This window comes from Mandrillus leucophaeus, unplaced genomic scaffold, assembly GCF_000951045.1.
Source record: "Mandrillus leucophaeus isolate KB7577 unplaced genomic scaffold, Mleu.le_1.0 Scaffold251, whole genome shotgun sequence".
NCBI classification, from domain to species: Eukaryota; Metazoa; Chordata; class Mammalia; order Primates; family Cercopithecidae; genus Mandrillus; species Mandrillus leucophaeus.
In genome coordinates, this window is record NW_012102599.1 from 1,968,005 (window position 1) to 1,990,568 (window position 22,564).

General features: G+C 39.8%; 1 protein-coding gene across 2 annotated transcripts in view; it reads left to right on the top strand.

Moving 5' to 3' along the window:
* Positions 1–2,122: 2,122 nt before the first annotated feature.
* WDR19 (WD repeat domain 19) overlaps positions 2,123–22,564 on the top strand; it is a 104,706-nt gene continuing 84,264 nt past the window's right edge. Inside the window, exons 1-6 of one of the 2 annotated variants that reach the window (XM_011983540.1) lie at positions 2,123–2,280; positions 5,417–5,508; positions 6,204–6,269; positions 8,883–9,008; positions 13,833–13,948; positions 18,437–18,552. In XM_011983540.1, the coding sequence (XP_011838930.1) occupies positions 2,275–2,280; positions 5,417–5,508; positions 6,204–6,269; positions 8,883–9,008; positions 13,833–13,948; positions 18,437–18,552 (522 nt within the window). In that variant the 5' untranslated portion in view covers positions 2,123–2,274. The remainder of the gene's footprint in view (positions 2,281–5,416; positions 5,509–6,203; positions 6,270–8,882; positions 9,009–13,832; positions 13,949–18,436; positions 18,553–22,564) is intronic. The other variant, XM_011983541.1, reaches the window with a different exon arrangement.

Here is a 22,564-nt window from a genome sequence, read left to right on the forward strand (position 1 = left end):
GTGTGTGGTAAGGCACAGGATAGGGCAAGCGTTCTGCAGTCCTATGATTAGGCCTCAGCCTTTAGTGAGCCTGTGTGCATGGTGAATCTGTGTGGATGGTGAATGTCACCAGTACTTCCTTTTTTTTATTTTTATTTTTTGAGATGGAGTCTAGCCCTGCCACCAGGCTGGAGTGCACTGGCACAATCTTGGCTCATTGCAACCTTTGCCTCCTAGGTTCAAGCAATTCTCATGCCTCAGCCTCCTGAGCAGCTGGGATTATAGGCATGTGCCACCACACCAGGATAATTTTTTTTTTTTTTTTTTTTTTTTTTTTTTTTTTTTTGAGATGGAGTCTTGCTCTGTCGCCAGGCTGGAGGGCAGTGGTGCGATCTCGGCTCACTGCAATCTCCCCCTCCCAGGTTCAAGTGATTCCCCTGCCTCAGCCTCCCGAGCAGCTGGGACTACAGGTATGCACCACCGCGCCGGGCTCATTTTTTGTATTTTAGTAGAAACGGGTTTTCATCATGTTAGCCAAGGTTTCACCATGTTGGCCAAGCTGGTCTTGAACTCCTGACCTCAAGTGATCCCCCCACCTCGACCTCCCCAAGTGCTGGGATTACAGGCGTGAGCCACTGAGCCTAACCACCAATACTTCTTAATCTCCCACACTTAAGTGGAACAGGTAGTTTAGGCTCTGATAAAACCCAGCAGACTAGGCTTTGGTAAAATACTTTCTCCTGAGGGCAGGTCTTGTTAAGAACTGATTGCTCTGGCATATTTTTAAATGCTTACCTTTTCAGCAGAGGAATCTTTCAGTACAAATTTAAGTAATTAACCTGTCAGAGGCATTTGAACCAGAGCGACTCCATTTTGAGTGAGGGCTAGGAAAATGAGGCTGACACTTGCTGGGCTGCATTTTCAGAAGTTAGGCATCCCTCGCCTCTAGATGTTTACAATTAAGGGAACAAATTAATAACGTTTACTAAAGCAGACACAGACTTGGGAGTGTCCACATATCCCAATATCTGGAGAACAAAGGCATTCCTAATTTTGCTTTAAAGATATCTATTCTTGCAAAATAATCAAGAAAATTAATCCTTGATCAAAACTCTTGTAGCAGAGCACGTCTCCCTATATACACAAGCATTGTAACGAGGGTGGACGCGTCCCTCCTCTTACTTTCAGGAATGTCCTGCTCTGTCTATGGAGTAGCTGTCCTTTCACCACTTTACTTTCTTAATAAACTTGCTTTTATTCTGCACTGAGAACTCGCCCTGAATTCTTTCCTGCGCGCGATCCAAGAACCCTCTCTTGGGGTCTGGATCCGGACCCCTGTCTTGTAACATAACTGAAAACCCCAGTGCAAAGGCATAGCATCCTACTTAAGAATTTGCAAACATTCATCATTAATTATTTCAAATCATTGATTAACTTTCTCTAAGCCAGATTCCTACCTGATGTCGAAAAGAAAAGCAAAAGGTAGACTGTTTCAACACTTTCAGACGCTTGGGCAAAAAATGCACTTTCATGCTATAAATAACGCAGCACAAATACTATACGACAGGGCTTTATACTTGGGGGAAAGCTGCCAGGTCCAAACTATAAAGGAAAATTATTGGAGCTCATTTTTCCTGCCCACGTTAGCTAGCACATTTTGTTGAAACTGAAAAAAAAAAAAAAAAAGATTTTGGTGAAACTGAAAAAAAAAAAAGCACCAACAACTCTATCTTGAAATAAACTACTGTACCTCGTACGCCTCATCCCTTCTACCCCAGAATCCTGGAAGAAAAAAAGATATACCCGAGCTCGTCCAACCCCTCTTTGCGCGGACCGTGTAGGAGTATTTGGCCCATCCTGCCTCCTTTAATCCAACATTCTGCTTCTTTTTTTCTTCAGCTTCCCGGCGCCCCCTTTGGCCACCACTGACATCTTAGTCATCGCGGTCCAAAATATACGCACGCGCCTTTGAGGGCTCGCAGAGCCAGTCTCTCCCGGACAAATCTCATCCAATCAGAGCCAGCCAGGAAGCCGAGGCCCAGCAAGGCCTTGCGACGCCCATCTTCCTGGGGTTAGCGTCTCTGATGTCACGTGATTCCACCCTCCGCCTCTCGCCCACCCTCGCAGAGGGCAGTGCGCTTGACCTGGCCCCGCGAGGCACCGCCTTTCAGTTAGCGCTCGCTGATTGGTCGCTGCTCGCGCGGTCTCCTGGGTGACGGGAACGCGGTAGCCTGCTTGGTGGAGACCGAGTGCGCCTGCGTACTTCATAGTTCGCGTAGCGGCTCGAGCCTGGAGATGAAGGTAAATAACTTACAAATCCCCGGGCGGGGGGCGGGAAAATGCGACTACTGACCCTCGCTCGCTTTTAAAAGAGGGTATCTGTCCCTCTCCCTCCTTCCGAGTTCGTTGGAAATGAGGGAGAGAGGTGACCAGAGAGGGCGGGGGCGAAGTTGGACGGACGAGGGAAAGGAAAGAAAATATGAGAGGGGAGGGCGGAGAGAGAGGCCTCTCGTTTTTGGGACTGCAGACGCTGTAGAAGCGGTGCAGAAAGTAGGAACCCCTCCCTGGCCGAAATGAGCGGACTGAATCTAAAGATACCCCAGCTTCGCACGCGGAAAGAACGGGTCGAGTAAACGCGTTTGGAGGGTCGCGGTGAAATTGACTGGGTCCGGTATCACGAGCTACCTCATTTCTTGGGGCTACACCTCTGGCAAGACGCGCAGCTGCCCAGCACCTTAAAAGGAATGAAAAGCCTCCTAAAGAATAACCTCAAATTGTATTACCTGTGACCAGTTCAATCACCTGCTAGCGAGTGTACATTATTGACAGGAAATCTGCACCCGAACACTCAGGTCTCACGCTCATGTGCCTCATCCTCTGCACGCACGGTTTCTAGGCTTGGGCTTCTTGCCCACCCCACTTTCTGATTTATCCGAGCAGTCTCCCCCTTGCTCTGCTCTGGCAAAGAAATGGAAGGCTCTTTTTTCTTTTCTTTTTTTCTTTTGAGGTAGAGTCTCGCTCTGTTTCCCAGGCTGTAGTGCAGTGGCTCAATCTATGCTCCCTGCAACCTCCACCTTCAGGGTTCAATGGATTCTCCTGCCTCAGCCTCCCGAGTAGCTGGGACTACAGGCGCGTGCCACAACGCCCAGCTAATTTTTTGTATTTTTAGTAGAGTTGGGGTTTCACCGTGTTAGCCAGGATGGTGTCACTCTCCTGACCTCGTGATCCGCCGACCTCGTGCTCCCAAAGTGCTGGGATTACAGGCGTGAGCCACCGCGACCGGCCGGAAGGCTCAATTTTAAAATTATTTTAGGTGTCCTCATGCTTCTTCGTGGCTATTAGTGTGGTAATTGGAATTGACGGACCAGTAATCATAACTCCCATTTTTATTTCTAAAGCTCTTTACAATTTATGAAATATTAGAAGTGAAGAGATATTATTCATGATTTACAGTTGAGAATTTTTTGCTGGAGGCAATTTAAGCGACTTACTTAAAGCCCTACAGCTAATAAGCGACAAACAAAATTTAAATCTTGGTTTTTTGGTTGTGAAACTAGCACTTTTTCCTCTGCACGGTATATGGGGCATCTATAGAGCTCCACTGAAGAAAAATAATATGAGATCACAGCTAGAGGCAAGTCAGCCATAGAAGGTAATGAAATTCCTGTTTAAGGACTTGTCACTTGCATGAAGGAGTTCCAGGGTGAAATGGTCACAAAATTGCAAAAGTAAGATGCTTTTAAGTATTCTTTCTTCATGAATTTCTTTATGCTCTACAAAACTTTTATGTCCCATAATCATAGCCCACTTCTACTTTCAATAGAGGTTAATTTCTTCTTTAACATGTAAAATGCTCATTGGGACAGGGCGTGGTGGGTCACGCCTGTAATCCCAAAACTTTGTGACGCTGAGGCAGGTAGATCACTTGAGGTCAGGAGTTCTACATCAGCCTGGCCAACATGGTGAAACCCCGTCTCTACCAAAAATATTTGAAAAATTAGCCGGGCATGGTGGCATGTGCTTGTAATCCCAGCTATTCAGGAGGCTGAGGCAGGAGAATCGTTTGAACCCAGGAGGTGGAGGTTGCAGTGAGCCAAGGTCGCCCCACTGCACTCCAGAGCCTCAACAGAGCAAGACACCGTCTAAAATAAAAATAAAAATAAAAAACCTCATTGCTTTGTGTTTGGTTGGTTATTTATTTATTTTGAGATGGAGTCTCGCTCTGTCACCCAGGCTGGAGTACAGTGGCGCCATCTCAGCTCACTGCAACCTCTGCCTCCTGGTTTCAAGGGATTCTTGTGCCTCAGCCTCCCAAGTAGCTAGGATTACAGGCGCGCACCACCATGCCCAGCTAATTTTTTGTATTTTTAGTAGAGACGAAGTTTCGCCATGTTGGCCAGGCTGTGTTTAATTTTGAGGATTGTAAGAGTTTTGTGTTGCTGCACAGACTAAGTCCCCTGTAATAATATCTAAACTTCATATGCCTAGATATGGGCATCATTGTTTTAATCTATAATGTAACCTAATATTGAAATCCAAATTTTTTCACCCAAACTCATATTCCTAAATGTTCTAGATCAACACTAATATAAATGTAATGTGAGCCAATGTAATTTCATATTTTTATTGACCATTAAAAATTCTTTAAGAAAACAGGTAAAATTTATTTTAATAATGTATTTTATCTTACCCAGTATATCAAAAAATGTTATTTCAACATGTAATCAATATAAAAATTAACAATGAGATAGTTTATATTCTTGTTTCAGTCGTTGAAATCTGATATACGTTTTATATTTACGGCACGGCTAGGTGGGGATTACTTACATTCCAAGTCCTCAATAGCTACATGTGGTTTGTAGCCTCCATCTTGGACATCACGTTTCTAAATTGTTTCAAGGAAAAGAAAGACTTTTCAGTTGATAACACTATTCACCCAGTAGCCAAGTTAAACACTTAATGATGATGTAAATATACCAATGAAACTAACAGAAGAAAATAATGTTGAAAGGAGTAAAGACATTGTGTATTTTTATCATGTTTAAGATAGCAGTTTTTGTGTTTAATCACCAGGAATCCGTGCCACAGATAATTAACTGAATTCAGGCTTCAATTATTTTAATCTTTAACATCTACAAAACACTAAAATGACACATTTTTATAAAATTAACATTCAGAAGCATTAAAAAGCCAAAAAATTTTATAATAAAAGCTCTCCTATATCTTAAGATCTGTAATTTACCACGTAGTTGCGTATGTTTGGTTGGTTGGTTGGTTGATTTTGGTTTGTTTGTTTTGTTGTTAACTTCTAGATAAGCTCTAAAATAATCCTCACCATCCTGAATCCTATTGTTTTCATGACCATGTTTTGATATCTTTTCTGATCAACACTGGATTGTATGTTTTGAAAATATTAAAAATTGTGTTTCATTTTTAGCGTATTTTCTCACTGCTAGAAAAGACTTGGCTTGGCGCACCAATACAGTTTGCCTGGCAAAAAACATCCGGAAACTACCTTGCAGTAACAGGGTAAGAAACCGATGAATGTTTTAAGCAGTGGTTGTATGCCCATATAACCACACCATCTACTCAGTAAAAGTTTTTTTTGTTTTTTAGACGGAGTCTAGCTTTGTTGCCCAGGATGGATTGCAGCAGCACGATCTCAGCTTGCTGCAACCTCCACCTCCCAGGTTCAAGTGAACCTGGCCTCAGTAAAAATTTTTGCGTAACCATTGTATGGTAGGAAAAGGAATATATTTATCTCCATTAACATCAAAGTTCATAGAACCTTTTCCCTGGTAATAACTTTTTATATACAAATTATGAAACTTTCAGGAGAAAACACTGAAATCACTTGGATGGCAGCTTTACATATATATAGATAAATAAAAGACACATTTATGCCGGGTGCAGTGGCTCATGCCTATAATCCCAACAATTTGGGAGGCCAAGGCAGGCGGATTACTTGAGACCAGGAGTTTGAGACCAGCCTGGCCAACACGGTGAAATGCCATCTCTACAAAAATACAAAAATTAGCCAGGTGTGGTGGCAGGCATCTGTAATCCCAGCTACTTGGGAGGCCGAGGCAGGAGAATTGCTTGAACCTGGAAGGTGGAGGTTGCAGTGAGCCGAGATCGCACAACTGCACTCCAGCCTGGGCAACAGAGGGAGACTCTGTCTCAAAAAAAAGTATATCATACCTTTGTATTCTGATTGCTTTCAGAGCTGATTATATTGTGAAAATCTTTGATCGCCATGGTCAAAAAAGAAGTGAAATTAACTTACCTGGGTAAGTACAGAAGTAGATTTTAAAAAACCTGTCAAGCTTTGTTACCTAAAACATTAAAAAAATACTGCCTTAAAATTATAATCAAATAGAATCTTTCGCTTCTTCTGTTTGCAAAGGGATTTGTTTTTTTAGCCATAAGTAGTTATGAAATATGTAGAGATATATGAATTAGAGTTTCTATATATAAACACCCATATACTCACAGAGAAGCCTTAAGACAGGATCATAAATCAGACCATGTGAAACAATTGAGTCCACACGAAAGAATTCTTTTAAATTATAAACAAGTCTTAGTGTATGTATAGGCAAATAAGATAAACCTGTGTCTACTTTAGTTTTCCATCTCTAATAAATTGTTGGAAAATACTTACTTTCCACATAACTTTGTAAAGGATAAAGTCTTTATCCATTTTCAGGAAATCATTCTACATTATATTAAGCATAATTGAAGCATTTTTAATGATTCAGTGTAATCACTACCTCTATTAGTTATTCTGCTGATGGTCTCAGTGGTTATTAAGATGTGTAAAGGCTCTGTGTGGTGGCTCATGCCTGTAATCCCAGCACTTTGGGAGGCCGAGGCAGGTGGATCATGAGGTCAGGAAATCGAGACCATCCTGGCTAACACGGTGAAACCCCGCCTCTACTGAAAGTACAAAAGTGTAGCTGGGTGTGGTGGCATGCGCCTGTAGTCCCAGCTACTTTGGAGGCTAAGGCAGGAAAATTGCTTGAACCCGGGAGGTGGAGGTTGCAGTGAGCCAAGATTGCACTACTGCACTTCAGCCTGGGTGACAGAATGAGACTCTGTCTCAAAAAAAAAAAAAAAAAATATATATATATATATATATATATATGTATAGAGTCCCTCACCTAAACTGACTTATGGTGCTGTGCTTTTAAAATTCATGTTTCTTTCTGTAGTTTATTGACCATTTTTGAAAATCAGGTTTTATTTCTCTCGGTCTCTAACAGCCTTTCCTACCTCTTGCCCTGCCCCACCCACCTAATGCCATCATTTTGGTATTTTCCGTTAACTCTCTTAATTGTAGCTTCTGGTTTCTATATTCCTGGAAGCAGGTCAAAGAAGCTGTAATTATATGTGAAATGAAAGAAGGCTCAGTAAAAGTTGTCTTTGAGTAAATTGTGTGAGCTTTATTGTGTGATCTCTGTGACATCTATTTCTGTTACATGATGACCTCATTTCTTCTGGATTGTTTTGCTGTATTCATAATAGTGGAATTTGACTGACAGAGGATCCCCAGATAAGGAAAATGCTGTTAAATACATAATCTTTAATTAGCAGATGATTTTGTCAATAATTGGAATAATAGACCATTTCCTATTTATAACTATGTTGTTACCTTAATCAAATTACTCTCCTTATTTTCTATCAAGATATAAAATGAAAATAATGACCAGGCACAGGGGCTCACACCTGTAATCCCAGTACTTTAGGAAACTGAGGCAGAGGATCACTTAAGCTCTGGAATTTGAGGTTATCGTGAACTATAATCACTTGAGCCCAGGAGTGCGAGGTTACAGCCAAGTATAATCGCACCACTGCACTCCAGCCTGGGCAGCAGAGCCAGACCTTGTCTCAAAAAAAAAAAAAAAAAAGGAAAATAACATTTCTTATTCACCACTTTAGAATCAATCTTTCCCTTTTTTACAATCCTATATCTACCCAATCACTCAATTTAGCTATAATTTTGCTTCTTTTCTTTTTTTGAAACAGGGTCTCACTGTATCTCCCAAGCTGGAGTGCAGTGGCACAAACATGGCTCACTGCAGCCTTTACCTCCCGGGCTCAAGTAATCCTCCCACTTCAGCCTCCTGAGTAGCTGAGTAGCATGTGCATGCCACCATGCCCAGCCCCCCCTTTTTTTTCTTTTTTTTGGTAGAGATGGGATCTTGCCATGGTACTCAGGCTGCAGTTCAGTGGCGTGATCTTGGTCCACTGCAACCTCTGCCTCCTGGGTTCAAGCGATTCTCCTGCCTCAGCCTCCCAAGTAGCTGGGATTACAGGCATGCACCACCATGCCCGGCTAATTTTTGTATTTTTTAATAGAAATGGGGTTTCTCCATGTTGGTCAGGCTGGTCTGGAACTCCTGACCTCAGATGATCCGCCTGCCTCAGCCTCCCAAAGTGCTGGGATTACAAGCGTGAGCCACTGTGCCCAGCCACTTTGTTTCTTATCAATACCTTCTTTTCCTCTCTGTCAATCTAAAATGATCTTTTAAAAGTTGATCATACAAATTATTTCTCGATTCCAGATGTGATTCATTTGTAAAGGTGCTTGATTAGTTTGTTTTATTAAAAGGCAGGGTTCTTTATAGGATTTAAGAAAATCTGCTAACTTAAGTATGATTATATTTAATGTAGTATATGAAAATGGTATTAAAAGTAAAATTTTAAATTTTACCATCCCCTCAACCACAGCAAAAAATTGAAGTTAATATCACCCATGCAGTGAATAGTGAGTTGTATTTCTCACTTTAGAGAGTTTATTTTAATCTGTTCAAAATAGATTGAATAATCTCGTTATAGACAAAAATCACAGTGATTTTACTTTAAAAAAATGTATAGTGATATTTTGCTCTCTTTTTAAAAAGTAACTGTGTTGCCATGGATTGGGATAAAGATGGAGATGTCCTAGCAGTGATTGCTGAGAAATCTAGCTGCATTTATCTTTGGGATGCCAACACAAATAAGACTAGCCAGTTAGATAATGGCATGAGGTAAGATAACTTTTTTATTTTTTATTTTTTAGTTTTATTTTTTTTTTTGAGAACTTTATTTTTTAAAGCTTCACTTAGAAACATGAATATTTGTGGGTTTGGTGCTAACAATTCTTTTCTACTTTCATTTTAAAGATTCCTCAATTAGTTATTTTCTTAGAAAATGATTATTTTATTATTGTTACCCAATTAGAATGAAATTGTTGTAACTGTGAAATATAAATAGCTTCTTTAAAAGTTGCTTTCAGTGGAACAGACTAGGAAGTGCAGAGATGAGACAAAATATATATGGGAAAATCCAGAGATGGGCTTGACCATAGGCATGACTGGATCTAGGAGTTATAATGGTGCAATCAAGACTTTTTCTCCACCTCTCAGTTCCTCTTTTCTCTATATTGACTTCATTCTAAATCAGATTCTCACCCACGACTACTGGTAGCTATCAGTGTGTATCATTCTTCACAGCAAGCCATGCCAGAGAAAAGAGCATGTACCTTGACATCACCAGAACCCATTCAGTTCCTCAGAAGGTCTCTGAATGGAGTAGGCAGGGCCATGGATTGGTACTCCCACCAAGTGAAAGGAAGCGTGAAGGGCAGGGCAGTTCCCAAATGGAAAAACACCTTGGGCAGACAGAATAAATGACAGATATCTGCTAAAATAGAAACCAGCTTCCGATATGGAAAAGAAAAACTTGTCAGCATTTCCAGCTAAAACTTTGCCATTTTGACCTTGGACAAGTTGCTTAACCCCTCTCCAAGCCTCAGTTTCTTCATCTGTATGACATGGGTGTAGCATGTTTCATGGCTTCATGTACCCCTCAGGTGGGGAGGAAGAGATCATATACATGCTATGATACCAGACTATAAGTTTTCAAGTTATTTACTAAGGAATAGCTGAACCCAGAGGAAGCAAAGCAATCATGTAGAGCAGCATCAGCTATAATCTAGGGAGTGCAGTGCCGTTGACCCTCCAGAGTGACTGTTGAGGCAAGTAGCTGCAGAAGATACTGTCTACCAATGTAAAGTCTTTCTGAGTCTAAGAACCTTCAGTTCTTGCTCTGTCCTCTTACACTTTGGGTTTACATCACTTTTCAGAAAGATTTTATATACACTCTCTGTGCTTCCATTCAAGGGAGTGTTTAATAAACTTCAAGTACTGGTTCTTGAGCCAAATTCAGCAACAGTAAGGCTATGTTCTCACTCAGAGAAAAGTGCATAATTAATCCCCTGGTGTTTCTAACTGGTCTGTCTCTGCCTTCAGCTCTCTATCTTCCCAGAGTGTCTGTTTCTCCACTTCATCTTAGGATTGTTGTGATGTTTAAATGTATGTCATGGCAAGGCATAAAATTAAGACCCAAGTAAATGGTAGATGTTATCGTAATTGTCATTAAAATAAAATTAAGGTTGCTTTACTGTTGATGTTTATAATTAAAGTCTAAAGAACTTTTGTATATACAAAAGCATACCCACTATTGTTTGTTCTCTATTCAAAGGCCAATCTGTTGTACTAGCTAGTTATTAAACAAAACTTTGAATATCAATTTTTCTTAAGTATTTTTATTTAAGAAGGTCCTGTTGTACATGGCCACCTTGCTTCCTCTAGGTTCAGTTATTCCTTAGTAGATAAAAGCTTTTAATCAATTTAGGTTCCATTTATAAAATTTATCTGAAGTGAATCTTTTGAGCACTTCAGACACCTTAAATAGTACCCAAAACCTATCCAAATGTAATTATCACAAAACTTACCGTGGTGCCACTTAACAAAAAATATTACATTAATTCAATGAGCTGAATTCATTTATTTTTGCTATATATGCTTTTATACTCTTTTAGGATGATAGCAGTATTTACTCTGCTCCTGCCTAGACCTAACAGAAGTAGTCATTTAATTATGTGACTGGGATATAGCCATTTCTTTCCACAGAAAACCCTATATGTAACATCTGCTTCATCAACCAATTCATTCTTAGATGGATCACAGGACATGGTTGCTTCTCCCAAGGCAATTTGGACCTGAGTACTAGGTATCCTACTCAGTGTCTTTTTAAATTGACCTTCAGTTGTCATGTTAGTAAAATTCTTTTAAGCCCATGCCTTATACATAGGTTGCAATTTTTTGTAACCTGTATATTTCCCTAGGATGATATATTCTTTAAATTTTGCTTGGCCAGAGATACATGTGATTGTTATATGTTGTCCTGATCCAATGGCATTATTGGAAATTTACATATGCTTTAGTATCATATTGTAATTTGCAAGACTTTCTACAGGCCTTATCTCCTAAGAGGGATGAAGTCTGTTCAGTTAGCTCTTCTTTTGAGGACATTTGATTACTTGATCTTCTTAGAACACATTATTTAACACTTTCTTTCTAGTTGGTTGTTGTGTAACTGTCAGTGCTGATAAACTATTGAATAGACTAATGTTATATTTATCTTATTATATATGATCACTTTTGCTGATCAGATCTTGTTCTTGTTATACAGTTCTTTTCTCTGATACTATTTTTAGCTCATGCAGAATTATTTTTATTCATATTTTCTTTGAAGGAGTCTCTCTAAGACAGGATTAAATGTGTAAGAGATTTCTTACAGGAAATGCCTGTGAGGGAACTTAGAGAGGTTAGGAGAAGAGATTGGAAGAACTGTCAGACCTCAGTGCGTGTCTGACCCTTATAAATGAGAGAGGGAAAGAAGTAAGGTTGGGAAGAAGCATCTTAAATTGTAGCACAGTGTTGGTTTTTTTGGGTTTTTTTTGTTTTGGATCGGAGTCTCCCTCTGTCACCCAGGCTGGAGTGCAGTGGCACGATCTCGGCTCACTGCAACCTCCACCTCCTGGGTTAAAGCAATTCTCCTGCCTCAGCCTCCCAAGTAGCTGGGACTACAGGTGCCCACGACCATGCCCAGCTAATTTTTGTATTTTTAGTAGAGATGGGGTTTCACCATGTTGGCCAGGCTGGTCTCAAACTCCTGACCTCGGATGATCTGCCCACCTCAGCCTCCCAAAGTGCTGGGATTACATGCGTGAGCCGCCGTGCCCAGCCCATTAAATTGTAGTAGAGTTCTAATTAAGAAAGTTCAGCTAGGTCTGTGGGGAGTCTTTGGGCAAAAGTTACCTGTCAAAGGAATTCTGCCCGGGAATGGGCCCAGCAGTTATCCCTCCCTCACTCAGTCATTGTCTGGGAGCAGCCTATGAGAAAGCACAGCCCAGTTCATTGAGGTGATGGATTCCAAAGCCTAGCAGTTGGGGCTTGTGGCCAGTTACACTTTCTGCAGACAAAGGGAAATCTGAGAGGCACATTATTGTAGCTATGGCACCTACTTAAAACAAGGAAAAAAAAGATTAAAATGCATATTTATCTTTTGTAAAATAGCTACTTAATAGAAGAACCTAGCAGCCTGGTATGTTACTACTGTCTTACTTGCTAAATTAATTTTTTTTTCTTTTTTTTTGAGACAGAGTCTCGCTCTGTTGCCCAGGCTGGAGTGCAGTGGCACAATCTCGGCTCACTGCAGCCTCTGCCTCCCGGGTTCAAGCGATTCTTCTGCCTAAGCCTACCTAGTAGCTGGAACTACAGGTGCATGCCACCACACCCAGCTAATTTTTGTATTTTCAGTAGAGACAGGTTTTACCACATTGGCCAGGCTGGTCTCAAACTCCTGACCTTGTGATCTGTCCACCTTGGCCTCCCAAAGTGCTGGGATTACAGGCGTGAATCACTGTGCCCGGCCTAAAATTAATTTTTTAACTAAACATTTTATTATATGCTTCTATTATTACAACTAATTTTTCCACATACTTTATTTTTTTCTCTTCCAAGTAACATCATGATTTTACGATGTTTCACAAACTCAACTTGTATTAAATAAGTATGTAATGTTTAATCCTCAAGTTCTCCTAATTTTGCCAGAGGAAACCTCTTTAAACTTACTATTTTGTCCTTTTATCACTGCCCTCAACATTCTTGGAAGCAGTGCTGCTTTCTGAAAACCATACCATGGTCTGTCAGCGGTGCTCAAAATTTAGCTGCATCAGAATCCCCTGGAGAGCTTATGAAAACACAGGGAGCTGGGTGCCACTTTCAGAATTCCTCGGTTAGTATGTCTGGGCTGGGATCTGAGAACTGACATTTCTCACAAGTTCCTAGATGATGCTGCTGGTTCTGATTTCAAATCTTGAGAACCACTGTTCTTGACCCATTGTAATTTCTTTTCTCAATATATGGAAAGAGGTACACTCCAAGAAGTTCTGCATCCCCTTAGTAGGGAACTGTATAACACTTCAACCTCGTGAATCCTAGAATGCATGTCAGAACTGGTGGTGGGCAAAAGTGTTTACTGCCTGCTTTTGAGCTACTCTTAATAGTGATGGAGCTAGAAAAAATATATCCTTTTTAAAGTTACGAATTCCCAATGATTTTTACCATTTAATATATTATGTTATTGGATGCCACTTTTTTAAAGCATGAGGTTTCACCATCCATTAATATTTTTGTAATTACATTTAGAGGTAAAACTATCTTTAATAGACAAATTAATAAATATCTCATCATAGGTCATCTCATGAATTTTGAGGTTTATCATAACAGAATTGAAGTCTACATTCATTATACTTTTGTATTTTGAGTCTAACTGACCCTAAGATCATCCTATAGCATCTCCAAAATGTCTTTAGCATTTAGTCTTTGTCCTGAAGCATTAAGTTGTATTTTGTACTTTGGCTTCTAAGTAGATGTTAAAGTTATCCATGGAGTACTTTTTGAAAGGACTGTTTAGAGGTTATGATTGTGAATTGTTTAGTAATTTGTGTCTTAATGTTACAGGGATCAAATGTCTTTCCTTCTTTGGTCGAAAGTGGGAAGTTTCCTGGCTGTTGGAACTGTTAAAGGGAATTTGCTTATTTATAATCGTCAGACATCTCGAAAGATTCCTGTCCTTGGTAGGTGATAGCTGGAAACACTGCTAAATATTTGAGATGCTTTACCTAAATGTAAATTCTGCTGCCTTGGGTTTCCCTGATCTTGCAAGGGAAATTTTGCAGTACGAACCCCCTCCCCATGTCCCCCCAAAGTCTTCCATTTAGCTAAACATGAAGATCCCTCTTCACTGCTTACTGATAACTTCCCAGGGTACATAGAATAGATTGAGTTAAAGTCAGTCTGTGCCTTTGGCATCGGGACATTAATAGCATGGCTTCCATTTGTCCTTTCTCACCCAGACTCTACCTCTGGACAAGGAATAGCTCATATGCATATGAACACATATTGATAATATGTGCTATTTTTGTTAATTTTAGTTAATTTAGTTGTATTATAATATGTGGTAATTTTACTCCACATGGTACGCAGATTAAAACATTTACTGCTTGGGTCTGGGCATGGTGGCTCACGCCTGTAATCCCAGCACTTTGGGAGGCCAAGGTAGGTGGATCACAAGGTCAGGAGTTCAAGACCAGCCTGGCCAACATGGTGAAACCCCATCTCTACTAAAAATACAAAAAAATTAGCCTGGCGCGGTGGCAGGCACCTGTAGTCCCAGCTACTCAAGAGGCTGAGGCAGGAGAATCGCTTGAACTCAGAGAGCAGAGGTTGGAGTGAGTCAAGATCACGCCACTGCACTCCAGCCTAGGTGACAGAGTGAGACTTCATCTCAAAAAAAAAAAAAAAAAAATTTTACTGCTTGGATAGAATATATCAAGATTTCTAATTCTGACCCCTCACCCTCTCCAAATCCTAGTTAAATCTCGATGTGGACTATGAGTTCCATTTGCCTCAGGATATGCAGCTGGAGGGTGTTTTTATGTGTTCCTTGTTTGACCTTCTTGTTGCAGCTCTTTGATTCCCCCAACCTCTGGCCACTTGGCATCTGCCCTCTGAATACCCAAGAAGAACCATCTATTCTTGTCAATTATTGTAACATCATTGTAATGAATGGTGGAACCTAGTGGGCTTAATTGCATCCAGGTGGCCAGGAAAAGTATAACTTACTGCTAATAAAGGAATTACACTCTGGAGATAGTGGCACCCACAGATACTTCAGAAAGTGCTCTTCCATTCAAGACAATCATTTCAAATTATTTTTACATATATGTATCTCTTTAATGTTAACATTAATTTTTGGTGCTACAGCTAAACATTAATGTCATTGAACTATTTGAAAAGTTAAACTAAAATTTTTTAAGTTACAAATATCAACTTTAAATTAGTTTGTCTATTAACTGTTATTATTGGTGTTAAGACTAACTTGGTATCTGAGCACTGAAAGCAAAAGGGCTTTGAAGTATATACGGAGGAGGAGGAAGAAGATATTTTCTTCTCCCTTTCTTGGGTATAGAAAGATATCTTTAGCATCTTCCTACTTGTCTTTGTATAGTCTTTTCCCCTTCCTAATGCCTATTTCTTTGGACACCCAGTTCCTTTATAACACCCAAGTCCCTTAATCTATGATCCGCAAAATCTCTGTAGCCCCAGTCTCTTCTCTGAATATTTCCTTCACCTTTGTGCTCTGGTCTCCTGATATGAAATACTGTCTATATCCTGAAAACTCCCAAATTTGTATCTTTTCCACACTGTAGACTCATACCTCCAACTGCTTACTCAACATTTTCAATGAGGTGTCTAAATATACACTTCAAATTTAGTATCTCCAAAACCTTCTTGACTCACAGCTTTTCCTTCCACTATTGTTGACATTTCATTCTTCCAAATCTTTAGGCCAAGGTTTAGGGCCACCCTTGACTCTTTTCTTTCTCGTACTCTCCATATCTAATTTGTCAGAAAATCTTATAGACTCAACCTCCAAATATCTCCAGAATCCAGCCTGTCTCACCATCTCTACTGCTGCCACCATGGTGTGGTCTCAAACATTTTCTACCTTAATTTCTGCAGTCTCCTCTTTACTGGCCTCTCCACTTCAACTCTTGCCCCACTCTAGAATCTTCTCAACTCAGAGGCCAGAATGACCCCTGTGCTCAGAAGTCTTCAGTGGTTTCCATCTCACCCAGAATCAAAGCGAAAGGCCTTAAAATGGCCAGAACAAATTTTCCGTAATCTGGCCTTTGCAACCCCTCTGACCTCATCTCATGTGCTTCCCTCCTCATTTGTCTGCTCCAACCACACTGTCCTTCCTGAGCCTCTTAACACACCAGGCAAACTCCTGCCTCAGGGTCTACTCACTTAACCATTCATTTAATACCTGCTTTCTGCATAGGTACTGTATTAGGTTCTATGAGGGTATGAAGAATGAAATGAATGTGGTCTCTGCTTTTAGTAACAGCTAAAATAGCTGACACTTTGATAGAATTTCATTTCATATGTGCCTTGCACTTTGGTCAGTGCTTTAATTCAATTGAATCTCAACCCTATGAGAGGTCATACTATTATTCCCAATTTGTGGATGAAGTGAGTAAGGAATAGAAAGGTTGGCTAGGCATGGTGGCTCATCCCTGTAATTCCAGCATTTTGGAAGGCCGAGGCAGGCGGGTCACTTGAGGTCAGGAGTTCGAAACCAGCCTGGCCAACATGGTGAAACCCCATCTCTACAAAAAATACAAAAAAATTAACCAGGAGTGATAGTGGGCTCCTGTAATCCCAGCTACTTGGGAGGCTGAGGCAGGAGAATTGCTTGAACCCAGGAGGCAGAAGTTGCAGTGAGCTGAGAAGATTATACCACTGTACTCCAGCCTGGGAAACACAGCAAGACTCCATCTCAAAAAAAAAAAAGAGGTTAAGTAACTTACCCAAGGTTTTTTCAGTGGGTAGTGGAGCTAAGACTCAAAGCTAGGCAGTCTGGCTCCAGAATCTATACACTTAACTGTTCTTCTCATTAGTAGAATTACCCTTGGGACTCTTGAGGATTTATCTATCCCAAGACCTTCAGAAATGCCCATAGTGTCAAGTGTGTGATTTCCCCCAAAAAAAAAAAAAAATGTAATTTTTGCACTGACTGGAAAGCTCAATGAAAAACTTCCTGATAGTTAGTGGCTATTTGATATTACTCATTGGCTTAGTTACACAGTTCTTAACAGGTACATCAGTGTTATCATATATTAGTATATATCTTTTAGTTGTTACTGTTCTTGTTTTTTTGAGAGGTAAGGTCTTGCTGTGTCACCCAGGCCAGAGGGCAGTGGTGGGATTACGGCTCACTGCAGCCTCAATCTCCTAGGCTCAAGTGATCCTCCCACCTCAGCTTCCCGAGTAGCTGGAACTACACGCGTGTGCCGGCAGTCCTGGCTAATTTTTTTTCTTTAATTTTTGTAGAGATGACGTCTCACTGTGTTGCCTAGGCTGGTCTTGAACTCCTGGGCTCATACAATCCTCCCACCTCAGCTTCCCAAAGCTCTGGGATTATAGGCATGAGCCACTGTGCCTGGCCTCTTTTAGTTATATATGAACAGTTAAACTGAATGTTAAATCTGCTTACATCAAAGGTATACCACACCATGAAGCTGAGTATGAGTAAAGTTAACTTCACTGCTTTGGAATTTATGTCTCTTAAGACATTAACTTTGGAGCCAGGCATGGTGGCTCACGCCTGTAATCCCAGCACTCTGGGAGGCCAAGGTGGGTGGATCACTTGAGCTCAGGAGTTGGAGACCAACTTGGGCAACAAAATGAAACCACGTCTCTACAAAAAATACAAAAATGGCCACGTGTGGTGGCTCATGCCTGTAGTCCCAGCACTTTGGGAGGCCAAGGCAGGCAGATCACCTGAGATCAGGAGTTCAAGACCAGCTTGGCCAACATGGTGAAACCGTGTCCCTACTAAAAATATAAAAATTAGTCAGGTTTGGTGGCACACCTGTAGTCCCAGCCTACTTGACAGGCTGAGGCAGAAGAATTGCTTGAACCTGGTAGCCGAAGGTTTCAATGAGCCAAGATCGCACCACTGTACTCCAGCCTGGGCAAGACAGCAAGACTCCGTCTTAAAAAAAAAAAAAAAAGAAAAAGAATTAGCTGGGTGTGGTGGCATGTGCCTATAGTCCCAGCTACTTGGGAGTCTGAGTTGGGAGGATGACTTGAGCCTGGGAAGCAGAGGTTGCAGTGAGCAGAGATCACACCGCTGCACTCTAGCCTGGATGACAGAGCCAGAACCTGTCTCAAAAAAGAAAAAAAGACACTATCTTTGCAGGTTTGGTTATATGATAGGCAAAGAAATCTTGTCAAGGAGCAGAATATCTTTTTACATTAGGGCCCGTGTGCTTATATCCAGATAAAAATTTGGAAAACAGTAATGCCTTTATATACCATTATTTTGATTGATACCTTGGTAATAAACTGTTTTAAATAAGTTTGCTTAGACACTAACTGCTTTGATGAAATTCTAAATTCTTGTCTGTTTAATCTCTTGGTATATTCAGATTGGCATCAGAGATTTTTTTCTTTGAGAAATCCACATGTCTGTACAAAAATCATCTCTTTTTCAGGAAAACATACTAAGAGAATCACTTGTGGATGCTGGAATACAGAAAATCTGCTTGCTTTAGGTGGTGAAGATAAAATGATTACAGTTAGTAATCAGGAAGGTGACACGATAAGACAGGTAATACAGTAACATCTCTTTGGTCTGATATATTCAAGCTTTCACCCCAAATAAATAGTTTGTCTATCAAACTAATCTTTACAATTTTTAAAAATCTATATGTGAGGTATATATATGTGTGTGTGTATACACAATAACTTCAAAAACCTTTCTATTTATGTGTCAGAACGCTTTTCTTTGATATGAATATGTTATCCAAATATCCTCCTTTGTATATTTCCCTTTGTTATTAACGTGGATTATCAGCTCTGTGGTTCTAGTCAGTGTATTTGTGAAGTAACTCTTTTTTATATGTGTATATTTATAATACAAATGTTAATAACTGGTAGATCTTGAACTCAGAGTCAAATCTGCCTGATTATAAAGCCCATACCTTTAACTGATAAGTGACTTCTAAACTAATCCTAATGAAATTTAATTTTAAGATTAAATTTTTCTACTGTTCACATTTCTCAAGATTGATTAGCTCTTTCAGAGGCTCCCTCCTTATGGGAATTTGTATTGCCAGTAGCTACCTAATGTGACCAATGGGAAATTTTCACTTTGGACTACTGCTTATGATTTAGTATTGCTAGAGTAATATTGACTAACATATTCTTTGAATACCTGTTAGGCACATGGTACTGTGCTATATACTATAGAAAGAACATGAAATATGGCTCTGTATTAGCCAATCTATTGCTGCATAACAAATTAACCTCAAAATATAGAAGCTTAAAACAACAGTTACTATTTCATGGTTTTGTGGATGAGGAATTTAGATGCAGCTTATCTGGGTGTCTCTGCCTCAAAGTCTCTACAAGGCTGCAATCGTGTTGTCAGACAGGGCTGCAGTTTCATGTGAAGGCTCGATAGGGAGAAAATCTGCCTCCAAGCTCACTCACGTGGGTGTTGACAGGGTTCAGTTCCTTATAGGTTGTTAGACTCAGTTTCTCTCTAGCTATTCACTGGAAGCCTCCCTCACTTCCTTGCCACATGGATCTCTCCATAGAGTGCCTCACAACACAGCAGCTGGCGAGAGAGTGAGAGAAGCCATTCAAGACTGAAGCTGCATCTCTTTATAACCTAATCACAGAATCACTTTTGTTCTTTAGAAGTGAATTACAAGGTATAGCCCACACTCAGTAGGGCAGGGATGGGGATCACACAGGCATAAAACCAGAAAGTGGGGATCACTGTGGGCCACCTTAGAGGTTGCCGATCATAGGCCCCCACTCTTAAGAAGACATTACTAATATTATAAAACACACATGGCCTTGCTGATTAATTGTCACATTTTGTGGTGCAGCTTACCTGTCCTACAACATTTGGGAGATAGAGAAGATCAATGAAAGATTGATTGTGACTCTCTCAAAGATAGAAGGCTATCTGAATCAGTCAGGGTATAGACTAAACTGTTGGGACAGAGAGACCTAAAACTTCAGGGGCTGTAAGAATATGATAGTATGGGTCGGGGCAGGGGGTTTCCTCTCTTTCTTTCTCATGTAACAGAGAGACAAGTCACCTACGTACCTCTGCTTCACTAAATTGTACAGAGCCTCAGGTTCCTTCCATCTTATTGCTCTGCCATTTTCTAGAGTATTGTACCCTCATCTGCATAATTGAAGCTAGTGTACCAGGATCACATCTGCATTTCAGCTCCAGGGAAAGGACAAAGAGAAGAAATAGAATGTAAGAAATTTGTAAAGGACTTGATCTGGAAGATGCATTTATTATTTCCCTTCATATCATATGACTAGAACCTAGTCATGTGGCCAAATCTACCTGCTCCCAGGAAAGCTGCAATTTTAGTCCAGCTAGATGACTATGTATCTTGCTAAAACTTACTTTAGTAGATAGTGCAAAACATTTACTCGTTCAGTACAAGCAGAACAGCAAGGAAAAACTTACTACAGCTTGTTCATGTGTTGTTCAAGCCTGGACTAACTGAAGATACAGGTTTTGATTGGGAATTTTTAGAAAATAGGGCTGAAGAAAGTCGATTCTTGTGTCTGTTTTAATCATCCTATTTTCAATGCCCTTTAGAAATAGAATGTTAGGTATAGTACAAATGCTACAACTCCCCTCTCTTGTGTCCGTGTCAGACATCACCAATAGATAGTGGATTTTTTTCCCTCCACTGAATCAAAATATGGCCTTAGAATATTTTTTCCATATAGCATTCCAGGAAGTCACTACAATTCAGCTGTTACATACAAGATAACTATTTTTCATTTCTAATCCTTAAGAAGTCTGCTTCCAAACTTAGACATCCTACTTAAGCTGTCCTGTAGTAAGCAAAATATGCATTGTAAGTGTTGCTTTGTTTGGTGTTTTTTCTTAATTGTTTTAACTTTGGTGTTCTGAAGATCACTATGGTGTTACTTGTATGGATTTATTTTTATTTATCCTGCTCAGGATTTGTCTTGCTTCCTGAATCTGAAGATTGCTATCTTTTGTCAATTCAGGAAAATTCATAGTCATTATCTCTTTGAATATTACTTCTTGCCCTTTCTATTCTGTTTTTCGGGAGCATCTGTTAGATAGCTGTTGGACTTTCTTATGTCTCTTAATCTCTCCTTTTCATAGTTTGTCTTTTTATCACTCTGCAACCTTTTGGATGATTTCCTCATATTAGTTCACATATTCTTTCTTCAAATTTGTCTAATCATCTGTCTATACCATTGAGTTTTTTTATTTTAATGACTCCTCATTTTTAGAAAGTACTTTGTAGTTCTTTTAAAAATCTGCTTGAAATACATGAATAGACAGTTCACACAAAAATATATAAAAAATGGCTCTCATACATATGAAAAAATTTCAAACTTACTCATAATTAAATAACTACAAATTAAAGCCACACTGAAATACCAGTTTTCACCTATCAGGGTGGCAAAATTATGTAAAATATGACAACATATTCTGTTGGTGAAACTGTAGATAAAATAAGTATGTCCTGTCTGGAGGAAAATTTGGAAATAGCTAACAAAACTACATCTGTACTTACTTTTTGACCTAACAATACCATTTCTAGGACTCTACCCTTCAGGTACACCTCCTATAATACAAAAGTACATATGCACTTAAAAAAAACTGCCTGAAATTTAAAAATTCTTTTCTGATATTTATGAGTCCTCTTACAGCTTTAGTCATTTTTAAAATATTTATTTTATAATTTATGTCTCCAATAATTCTATTATTTTTATATCTGCTAGCTCCTTCTCTTGATGCATTGTTTCTTTAGGAGTTTTGTAATTTTGAATTATGAGCTCATCTTTAGCAAGGTTTATGTGTGGAAATTTTTTAAAACCTTGGTAGAGGTTCTGGGTTAGTTTTTTCCAAAACTGCAGGGGTAATATAAGCCTGGATGCTTCCATATTTTATGTTAATTTCTCATCTTGGGAGCTCCCAAACAACCCAACATATAAATTTGAACCTCAGACTATAGTGAGGATAGGAAGGGAGGAAGGGAGATCTTTAAATCCTTTTTCCTTTTTCTTTTTCTTTCTTTTTTTTTTTTTTTTTTTGAGACAGGGTCTTGCTCTGGAGTGCAGTGGCATGCTCATAGCTCACTGCAGACTCAAACTCCTGGGCTCAAGCTATCCTCCCACCCCAGCCTCCCAAAGCACTGGGATTACAGATATGAGCCACCGTGCCCATCCTTTAATTAAGTTATTGAAATGTACTTTGTTTTGTCTGACTCAACCCTCAGGCCAAGATAATTGGGTTTCGTTATTGTCTCCCGTAACTAGCTGCTCTGGATAGCTGCAGCATCAGTTTCTGCACACACTCTGGTTTTAGTTTGATCTTTGCTGATGATCCCTGTAAATTTCCCTTTTCTTCTTTCAAGCTTATTTATCTATTTAATAAGATATATTTTCTGTTTCATGTAGAATTTCTAGATATTTGTGACAGTAGGATTTTCAGGTTCTTAGTCCAACATTAGTCAGGAATGAAAACAAGTTACCTGTTCTATTAATATTCAGAATGAATTTAAATATTGGGTTTGTTCATAGTGATGATGTTTTTACTC